This window comes from Pteropus vampyrus, unplaced genomic scaffold, assembly GCF_000151845.1.
Source record: "Pteropus vampyrus isolate Shadow unplaced genomic scaffold, Pvam_2.0 Scaffold19, whole genome shotgun sequence".
In the NCBI taxonomy this organism is placed as follows: domain Eukaryota; kingdom Metazoa; phylum Chordata; class Mammalia; order Chiroptera; family Pteropodidae; genus Pteropus; species Pteropus vampyrus.
The window spans coordinates 12906390-12917771 of NW_011888800.1; the positions used below are offsets into that span (position 1 = coordinate 12906390).

General features: G+C 43.9%; 1 protein-coding gene across 1 annotated transcript in view; it reads right to left on the bottom strand.

Moving 5' to 3' along the window:
* SHC4 (SHC adaptor protein 4) overlaps positions 1 to 9620 on the bottom strand; it is a 117206-nt gene extending 107586 nt beyond the window's left edge. Inside the window, exon 1 of the mRNA XM_011355177.2 lies at positions 9036 to 9620. Within this exon, the coding sequence (XP_011353479.1) occupies positions 9036 to 9620 (585 nt within the window). The remainder of the gene's footprint in view (positions 1 to 9035) is intronic.
* Positions 9621 to 11382: the final 1762 nt, after the last annotated feature.

The following is an 11382-nucleotide window of genomic DNA, read 5'->3' on the forward strand; positions in this document are numbered from 1 at the left end:
CATTTCCAAATGTCCCAAGGGCAAAATCATCTCTGGCTGAGAACCACTACACTAACTAGACTCAGCAGAGGTTCCCAATTTTCTGTGCATCAGAATCACATAGGGAGCTTGTTTAAAAAAAAAAAAATGCAAGTCTCTGGGTGTGAGTCAGAGATTCTGATCCAGTAAGTCTAGGATGAGGGCTGGAAATCTGCATTTTTCACAAGCATTTTTAATTGATAATAGGCAGTCCTTGGCAAACTTTGGGTAATACTACAATGAAGATTCAAAGAAGTAAACAAGTATTTTTTCAAAAGCAAATACCTTTTACTCTGCTGCACTGAGGGAAGAGGAAGACTAACTCGTGAAGAAATAGTAGGCAACCTTAGGAGGGCAGGCCTGCCCTGGGGAGCACCATGGGAAAGGTTTAGGGAAGAAAGTTCCACTAGGGTGGCACTGCTGCCCAGGAGAAAGGATGCCAAAGGCACAAATGAACAACGAAAATCACATTTAGTCTACGGCAAATGGTTTTTGCCTGAAGCCACTCCTGGATCTTTGAAAGCTGGTTCTTCACCTGGGACCTACTATGTGAAAGGCTAAGCTTTTTACATATATTTTCTCATTTAATCCTCTCTCTAACTGTATATGAAAGCTTATCAACTTTTAACATTATTTCTCTGGGAAAATTCATGGTCACCGAAAACTGACGTATAAACTAACCTTTGACCCACCACCTCTTCACAAAAGAGGGATGGCCTGTACCTGTCCTGGAGCTCTGCTACCCTTAAAACCCTAGCAACTATGTCAGGATGAGAAAAGGCTCTCTGAGTTGAGAAGGCAGGATCCCTGCTCTGTGAGTCTCACCCAGCCCCCAGGACCCTGTCCTTCTGTATAAAAGAAAGAAGCCCTGGTATGTTGCCCAAGAAGATGACAATCTCAGCTTCTCTCTCAGGTATTCTGAATTAGAAAATAAAAGACAAAGGGGTTAGAAATTTCTTCTCATTCTAAAGCCATAGGTGGGTGTCCAAACCCAGCCACCTTGGGAATAGACAGGAGATGTAAGTAAATGAAACTAGGTGGGGCTGAGGCTCAGTATCCAGCTCTGGCTATCTGCTGATTTATGGGGTGGCCTGCTGGTGTTGCCAGTTCTTCTGAGAAGCCAGAAATCCAGAGTTTTATATGGAATCTCTTGGTTTTAAAATGTTGGCAACTAATTCAAAACAATTATTTTTCTAATTTAACCAAACTAAACATGTCACTAAGCTGCTGGTTTATGATCTCTATGTTCCAGATCCTTTTGTGAGTGGGATTCTGCCTGTGCTATGCATTCTTTCCTCTCTCTTTCTCTCTCCCGTCCCTCTCTCCCTCCCTCTCAATCCCATCAACCATAAGCAATATAATTTCCAACTCCTCCCTAGAACTGCCTTTTACTTCATTTTCCTTCAGAAATTTGGCTGCCAGTGTTGGACCCTGACCAAACTTCATTCCATCTTTCCCCAGCCTTAGATGTCTCCATAGGTTGGCTGTCATATCCTTTATGTTCTGCTGTGTCCTCCCTCATCATCACCCCCTTTGGTTGCTGGTTGCTTCTGGATTTCACATTAATGTGCTTAAGCCATCTGTTCTTCCTGTCCTTCAGGGGCAGGAAATGGGAAGACGATGGCTAGTTGACATTGGTAGGTCTCTGAGCATTATGAACTCTTGACCTGCATCCTGGCTAGGCCCCAGGGAAGTGGCCGGGCTTCCCAAGTAATGGCTGGAGGGGCAGCCAACCAGGCTAGATTCTCAGCAAGGAGCTCCCCAAATGGGTAGAGAGTCCAGTGTGAAAATGGAGGCCCAGACATAGGGGTATCTCCTGTCTTTAAGGGACTATCAAGATCCTAAAAAATGAACTGAAAGTCAGAGGCCTTTACATCATTTAAGGACACAAAACAAGCCCCCCAGTTTACTCTGTGATTCTGTTAGAGGTTGGGGGACGAATAATGACCAAAACTGAAATTATTGCCAGCCAAGCAGAAAAGGACTTGGTATGGATTTCATGTGATTTAAAAAATATGTTTTTCATGACATTTCTTGTACACCTGAGATTATGATTGCAAATTTGTACTTACTCATCATCATTGCTACGATAGCAATAAATTTCATATGATCTCTACCAATGTTCTCAATTAAAAATCCAGTTTTCTGATGCCTCTCAACATTTCCAGACACCGCCTTACAAAACTCTCCTGTTTCAGATGCAATCTTTTCATGTAATGGCCCTTTGTAGGCAGCACCGAGCCTGTATATTTTGGTCAACATGATCTTGATATGTCAGTGCAAATCTGACCAGAGCCCCCTGAGCTCCAAAGCTTATATCTTTTAGAAGAAGGGAAGAAACCCCATCTACCTCATATTCCTATTGCTGGTTAGAAGGGGTGTGTGGAGTCGCCTTGCCTCGTGAACTGTGTGAATTTAGATCACTCTCCTCATGACGGAACTGTCATGTTGGGAATTGTCATATTGGGAAACAGAGGTGGTTTGAATCAATCCACGTGATGACATGGTATTGGCTTCAAAGTGATATGACAATGGAAGTGAGAGGAAAAGTCATATTAGGGAAATGATTCCAAAGAGTTGTGAAAGATAAATGAAATGGGACCAAACCACACATATTGCACAAGTCCTTGTCCAGCATGGACATACTGCCTTCCACGGGAACCTCCATAAATAATAGGATGGAATTGGCAAAGCCAATGCACTTTAGGCTCCTTGCCACTCCTCCCTGCCCTCCTTTTCCTTCTCGCTGCTTTTTAAAGATAATTTTCCTATTAGAAAAAGTTTTCACTCTGCTCTTTAAAAAAAGCGCACACACAGCATTTTAATCGAGTAGACTCATTGGGCACAGCACATTTAGTTTGGAGAGTGAGGGAAGGCGAAGCAAGATAGGGGTTGAAAATAAAGTGTTGTACGCGGAATCGGGAGTTCTTGTTTGGGCTCCACCACGGAGTTGCTGTGTGGCATGAGGCAAGTCGCTTCACATCTCTGAGCCTCTGTTTCCTCAACTGTAAATAAGGTTTTGAACTTGGTGATCTCTATGACTCTTTCTTCCAGTTAATGCTTTAGTGGCCAAGGGTCAAGGACTGGACAGATCAAGTCGCGTGTGAGGGTTTAAAGGGAATAACAGAAACGACAGATCAAATCTTCCTAAGTGCTAGCAGCATCTACTTCTACATCTACTCCAAGAAAGAAACAGAAAGGGAAATATAATATCTTCAATACCAATCTGTCAGTTTTAGGAACTATTTCCTCCAACCTGTTCTACCTTCTTTTTAACCACCAATAACTTAGAAAAGAGGAAAATCAGCAGAGGCAGAAAGTCGTCTCTGTTGGCTGTGAGTACCTGACCCACACCACTCAGGTCTGCCTTTATTTTGCATAAAACACGGAACTGTCTCTTCAGGGGTTTCCTAGAGTTACAAATCTCTCTCTTTCAAACTAGACTGTCTATGTTTGCGGCAAGGCCATTTTCTCTTAGTACTTTGTCTATAGAGAACAGAGATGGGTTAACTCCTGCTGCTTCTAAAGTCCTCAGGTTGGATACCAAGCCCTGATCTGGCCTGACTGCCTGGATGACATGAGCTATGCCATGTTCTCAGGGTCCCAGCCACCATCATTCACCCTTGGCCTGCCCCCTGGACCAGCCCGCCCCTGCCCCTTCCTAGAATCCTACATTCAGATGCCATTCCACAATCTGACTTCTTTCTCAACATCTCTCTAAAATGGACCACCTACACCCAAGCCCATATAACACACCCCTGATGCTTTACTGGTGAAGCCAGCTCAGTGTTAGTACAAGGGTACTAAGGACATTTGTTCTCCTCTCAATTAACACAAAGATGTTAAACATTGTTTCCTTCAAGAAACTGTCTTGAATCTGTTTTCTAACCAAAAGAGATCCTAAGAGAAGGAGATTTAAGGCCAGTGGGAAAGGAAACCAGGAGTCTCAGGATCTTAGCATTTTCTTCAACCTTCTCATTTCCAATAGGAGAAAATGATGCTCAGAGAGGTAAGGAGACTCCCCCAAGGTCACAAAGCTGTTTGTTTAATTTGGGAGTCATTACTTTAACCCAGATCTTATAACTCCTAGACTTGTGCTTTCCTGTGGAAAAGATACGTAGAGCAGACAGAACATTGTATTTCCACGAACCACATCTAATCTAGACAATAGGCAACAGTAATCTATTGGCTCAGTATTAAGATACAACATTAGACATGGGAAAATAGACAGTGAGAGCATACTGTGAGATTTACAAAGTAAGTAAAGAAAATCTCTCAACACAAATTCGTATTTGCTCAAAAAGCTGATGAGCCCATTATCCAAGAATATTTGTGTGAGCAAACACATTGCAATAAATGATCTTGGGGACTGTTATGGCTTGAATTACATCAGTCAAGAAGGCTAAGTCGAGGTGTTAACCCCCAGAACCTAGGAGCGTGACCTTATTTGAAATTTGAATTTTTGCAGATGTTATCAAGTTAAGATGTGGTCATGCTGGATTAATATGGGCCCTAATCCAATGACTGCTGTCCTTAAAAGAAGAGGAAAATTTGAACATGGACACACAGGATTGGAAGCTATGTGAAGATGGAGGCAGAGATTAGAGTGATGCATATCTACTAGCCAAGGAATGACAAGGACTGCTGGCCCCCACCAGAAGCTAGAAGAGGCAAAAAAGATCCTCTCCTAGAACCTTCAGAGAGAGCATGGCCCTGCTGATACCTTGATTTCAGAGTTCTAAGTCTCCAGAATTGCAAGATAATGAATTTCTGTTGCATTCCAGTTTGTGATATTTGTTACGGCAGCCCTAAGAAACTAATACAATCTGGGGAGGTGGTTGGGCTGGGTTGGGCTGGAGTGAGGAGATCGAATCATGCAAATGAATAAACACAGTGAGTTATATGGGTTGGTCCCATAATAAAGTTATACTACACAGTGTGGTCCTTCATGTATACTATTCACAAACTTTAAGGATGGCCTGTATTGATCAGAGGTAGGGAGAGGGGGTGGGACAAAGATGAGCACTGGAAGCAGACAAATCTGGATTTGAATCCTGTCTGCTATGTAGGTTGTAAAGTGTAGGGTAGATATCATACTTTTGGGATCTTAGTGTCCTCACTTAGAGAACACAGCTTTCCTCAACAGGTAAAGTGAGAGTTGGGCTTACCTGTAGGAGCTCTGTCAGGGTTAGCTTCTGTGCCTCCTCTACTTTATTTAGTCTTTGAACTAAGTTGTAGGCAATTTGGAGGTTAGGGTTGGAAAGGGAAACTAACAGTTTAACACTTCCATGGGGAGACAGGAGCCTAGAGTCATTAAATGCTGATGTGGGGAGGAGGGGACACCTCCAAGGCCATACAGATGAATCTTCTCATTTTAGAGATGAGCACAATGGTCATGTTTTGTATTTTTCACACTCACTACAGATTATGTGGGGCACCTGGGAGACCTCTAAGTAAATGTCTGTTGACAAGCAAAATGATTTGGGAAGACCTCATAAAAAAATGAGACTTAATCTTGTGGTGGAAACAAATGTCACCATTTGGCACTGTTTAACAGACTTCGCTCACCTCACTACTTGCTCAGATCAGATCTGGCTGTCCATTTCTGGCTCAGTATCTCTCAAAGAATGATTTGCCAGCCCACCTATCTGAAGAGACCTTTAGGGGATTTATGGACTGAGCTTAAGTAAAAGTTAGTTAAAAATAGGTGTTCAGGATTCACAAAGTATTTTCAGCTGTATAATTGATTCTATATCATAAGAACAAAAGAAGAGTCATTTTAAAAAATATTTAACTCAAAGTCAACTCTAACTTAGAAAAGATAGCAAATATATTTCTTGTTATAAAGATAAAACATGCAGGAAAACAAAATAAAGAGTAGCTGTAACTATGCTAATTTTTACCCAAAAGGAATACAATACCCTCTGTCTCCACCCAAGCAACTGCCATTCTTACTTCCTCTGCTTTATTGATCTTCCTAGCACTTATTACATGCAACATATCATATTGACTTGTCTATTCAATCAGGGCCTGTCTCCACTCACTAGAGTGTAAGTTCTACCAGGGCTCAGACCTGGTCTCTTTTACTCACTAATGTATCCTCAGGGCCGGAACAGTTCCTGTCTCATAATTGGCTCGCAATACATATTTGTTGAATAAATGAGTGAATGAATAAACAAAGAAGTTTGGGCGGAGAGCAGTCACATGAAATGGATAAGGAAGCGAAATCTGTGGCTGCCTTTTGCCTACAAAATTTGCTCCTACATCCACTAGCCATTAAAAAAATCTGTCACTTCTCTGCTCTGATTCTATCTTCACCAAGTAACCTTCGATTTAAATCTTCCTATGTGCATTTTCCTACACATAGAAGTACAAGGACAGCAATTTTGGTTCACTTGGTCTGTAAATTAATAGGTGTCATTTCATTTTAAAAATTGATTCGCATCTCAAAGAACTATGAGAAAAAGAATCTCAATCAGGATGAAACCTGTGGTAAAAAGAGCAAACACTGGCACGCAGGGAACTTGAGTTCTAGATCTAACTCTCTTTTTAACTCTCCTGTGTGGCCTAAAAAAAATCACTTCTCCGGGCTTTATAGTTTCCCCCTGGGGTACTGAACTTGATAACTTCTGAGTCTCTTTCGTCTTTCAAAGTTAGGATTCTATAGAAATTACTAAAATAGGCTCTTCCATGTATTTTGACTTTCTAACAGAGGTGTTAACTCGTGGCCTGCGTCACTGTCTATTAGTAAAATAGTGTGGTCCACTTGGGCCATAGGTCAACACTTTTCCCGGGGTCAGTTATTATTGCCAGGAAAAGACAGATGGTGTCCTCATTAAAAATCTAAAATGCTAGTGGAGGCACTCCCCAGAGAAAAGAGAGATTGCACATCTCCCTTTTCACATTTAATATTGTACAGGTGCATGGGGGTGGGGAGGCGGAAGGAGGTACAAGAGGGAAGGAAAAGCAAGACAGGGTAGAGGATGTCTAGGTAATGCGAAGGCAGGTGCAGAGACCATGGGTGTGGAGAGTCACTTGTTTTCCCATTAGGGCCTGGCAGACATTTAAACTCAACAAACGAGAATGTGTCCATGAATTTTTAGTAGATACATGAAACTTTTCTATTACGAGCCATGTCACTGTGGGGGAGGGCAGGAGCTGAGTGTCCCATAAATTTATCTTCCTTACAGATTTTAGTTATCCATTTGCCAAGGCTGCCCCAAGCCTACTCTTTTTGTAACTCTTCTAATATTCATTATGTGGCCTTTCTAGCGATCTCAATTGACTATTTGTAATACAGTTATTGGGCTAGCTCTCATATTTATACCTTCAGATTAGACTTCTCACCTGAATGCTAGTCTAATGTGACTGCCTATCTACAAATAAGTACCACTTAGATATCATTACTTTCAATGTAACATATTGAAAACAAACTTAGCATGAGTCTCCCTTGCTAACTCACACAGTTTCTATCACTGACATCACTAATCCCATTCCAAGGCTTAAATTTGAAGTTATTTTTTTACTCCTCACAACCCTTCATCAATTGTCATCCACACCTTCCATAAATAGTAACAAACTCGCCAATCTACCCACTCCTCAATAAATGATGACTATTCTGTTATTTGTATTATGACCGAAAATGAGCTGATCAATCACCCAAAACTGTTGAGTCTCTTACATTCAACTCCTTTCTTTCATCTCCACTTTCATCCCTGTTTTCATCCCTCTTGCCTAAACTTCCAGAACATATTTCTTACTGGCCTTCCAGTCTCTAATTTTTCCCTCCTTTGATCCATCTTAAATCCACAGATTGATCTTTTTGAAATCGCTTTCATCAAGTCATAGTTTGCCTACACACCTAAACAAGGAGAGATCTTGTTTGCCAATCGATGTTCAAAAATTCCTCATTTAGCATTTAAGAGCTTTGGTCAACTGCCCCCTCCTCCCCAAGCTACCCACAATGTATGTTCATCTTATTCGACTCATATTTGTTTGAAGACCAACTATGTACCAGCCACTCTCTCTATGACCCACTAGCTTCCAGCATTCCCCTTCCTCTTCAGTTAAGCCCAGCTTATATGATGCTCTCCTGCAGCCACCACAGTGATTACTGCCTTTGGGACTCTGCTTGTATTCTTGCCCTGCCAGGAATCTCTTCCTTTCTGCAAAACCAGATCTGCTATCTCTTCCAAGATGTACCTTCTCCTGAAGGTTGCCCATGTGAATGAATCCCAGACCACAACCACCTTTTCCTTTTCCTGAATTCCCTCTGCATCCTCACACTAGTTACCTATTGCTAAGTACATTTCTCTTATTATTTCCCATGCATTCATTGGTCTCCCAGATTGAAATGTGAGCTCCAGAAGGGCAAGAGCCAAATTTTATTTTCTTCTTTTACCCAGATCTGGAATGAACAAGGATCTTGATTTTGCACGAAGCTCATGGACAAGGCCCACTTGTTGCAGTGTAGGCAACAAAGGCAAAATGCACACCAGAGACCTAAGACTAGCTCTTCATACAAGGCTAGAGACTCAGCCATGTTTCGAGAAGTGTTTGTTAAATGCTGAATTAAATTTTTAAAATTCAAGTTCCTTACATACTACGTATTCCTGTATCACAAAAATGTCTACTGAAACACAATGGCTGGTAAAACCTACTGGGTCTCAATCACTAATCGGATTTGAAATACTTGACTCTTCTTGGCCCGAACGCTAGGTCCAGTAGGGACAAGAAGGCGCCATTTCAGCTGTCCCTATCAGAAGTTGCCCCTACACCTGGCAACTACCTACAAGTTAGCACCAGTTCATGCCCTTGAAGCAAAGTTGTCTTACTCCAGTACAAGCCAGACATTTGTAGGGAAACCTGTAAGCCCAGCTCCCCTCCTCCTCTTGGTCCAGTTGCAACGTCTTGTCCAAACCTAGATCACAGCCAGGTGAAGTGGAGTCCCTTGCAGAAAGCATCGAAGATGCCCCTTTGCCCAGTTCTTAGGAGTGCAGAAAGGGAAATGGACTTACCCTCACATAATAGTTCATGCCCATCCCCAACAGGTGCTGCAGAAAGTTCCTGTCCTGCCTGTTCCCTGGGGTTGGCTCCCCAGGGCCAGGAAGAGGGCAGACATCGGGAGTTAAGGCGGTCGGCCTGTGCCCAACCACGTCCTGCTGCGACGGAGGCGCAGATCCGGCCCTATTTTGACTGGGTTCTGGGGAAGCCCGGTTACTGGGAGCCAGATCCTGGCTTTCCTGGAGCTTCAGCCGAGGCACCTCTTTGGTACCCAAGCAAAAGTTTTTCAGACTCAGCAAGGTGGCTGGGTTGGCTAGCTTCACGCTGGCCATGCGCGGGATCAAGGTGCACAGTGGGGTAGGGCTCTCCTGGGACGCCAAGGTGGCATCTTCAGCCGGCAAGTGAGGAGCCAGGGCGGGGTAGGGAGGCTGCGGCGAGCTCTTGTTCCCGACGGAGCCTCCAGGGCTGCCTTCGTCCAAGGACGTGATGGACTCGTTCCGAAAGCGGCTGTACTTGGCCCTGTGCAGCATCCCGGGGTGCCCGAAGAGTCCTACATACAGCACGAGTCCTGCCAAGCTGTCCTGACTGCGTTCTCGCATAGCCTTGGCAGTGCTGAAACAGGATATTGTTGCATAAATCGCCTCGTCGTCTGCTGGATAAACGGTACGGAAAACAAATGCCTCAACCCCCCATGCAACTCGCGGCGGCCACCTCTCCAGCTCTGCTCCAGGGCCCTTTGGGGTGTCAGCCCAGGGGAAAAACGCCTCCCCAGCTGATTTCAGTCCCTCCCTGGCCCAAGCGGAGGCACCCGATGTTCTCGCCTTGGATTCCTTGCTGGGAAATCTTGGGTCCAGGCTCGCGGCGGCGGGGATCTCTCATGGCCAACTCTTAGGCACAGAACCGGGCCGAGCACCCGCCAGCCGGTCCCGCTGCATCGCCAGCGGTACAGGAGCCTTACAGAATATTTAGCGCCCCCACCCCACCCCCAGCCTCCCCTCTGCACACAGGAACTTTCAAACCTGCTCCCTCCGGTTCCCACAGGGCGGGGCAATGACTGAACTATTAACCCTTTATTTGTTCCAGTGATTGTTCATTTAAAAAATGAAAAAAAGGAAAGGTATATATGAGCCGAAGGCCCTTCTGCCCGAGTTCGTTGATTCTGATAGCTGAGCTCTCTTGGACGATCTTGTCTTGCATCCCGTCTGGGCCACAAGCGAGGAATACTAGTGACCGGCGCTGCTCAGCATTATTTCACAGACTTGAGATCCCTCGGTGTTCCTCGGGTCCCCTATCAGCCTGTCCACCCGCGCTCTGAGCTTCCCAATCTCCCGCACTGTCTTGAGCTTTTTTCAGGAGCGCATTGGCAGCAGAAGGCTGAGATGTGCAGGATGATACCAGTGTTGAAATTTTTATGAATGAACTTTGCTGAATGAATTTCTCTCTATGTGTGCAAGCTAATAAATCTGTGAATGAAGCTGAGAATAGCTGTAATTGACTGATGGTCTCAGGGGTGCTCGATTTTTTATCCAATCATGAGGCAGATTGGTGACTCATGCACCATAAATATACTAAGCGAGTAGCCAGGAGAAATAAAGCTAGGGGGAGAGGAGGGAGAGATTTTATTTTGTGATATCTGATGAAAGGGTTAAAAAGAAAGGCAATCTTCACTATAAATCATGGGTAAGCTGGGCAGCAACAGATTAAAGGTCTTTTTTCTTTTTCGTTGAGAGCAACGCAAAAGCCAAGCAGAAGAGCTAAAATTTAGATCTATTGTTCCACGGATATTAGGACATGTGGTACATAACTCCTGTGGGAAGCCGGTGATGCGTTTTTCTTAGAAACATAGTTCTTTTTTATTGATTGCTGGTTTCAGCTCCCGTCTGTTGCCACTTCCTGTACCTATCAAATGTATTCTGAAGACATGATGACAACTGCAAGAGGCTTAGCACACAGGATGCCAGGAAGGAAGCCAGGCAAAGGAAATGCAGGTTTTTTTAGGAATGGAGAAGAGGAAACTGCTGAAACCCTGGGAGGATGTGGAAATGACATATCAGAAGAAACAAGAAAATCTCTGCTGAAGGTTACATTTCTTTGTGGACTAAGACTCAAGCATCTGAAATTGTTCATTCATTCGAAAATTAAAACTGTCAACCAAATGCAGGAATCAAGGATGCCGCCTTCATCGTCTTATTGCCCGCAAGGCTGCATTAAACTCATGCGTATTCATGACTTTGGTGGCCTAAGCTCCTTTGGGATCAAATGCAGGTTCTGAATTAAATGGTTGCTTGTGAGGAGCTGAAAAGGCATCCTCGCTGGCTTCCTGCTCCCCCACAGAAATAATGCACTTTTTCACATCCTGTC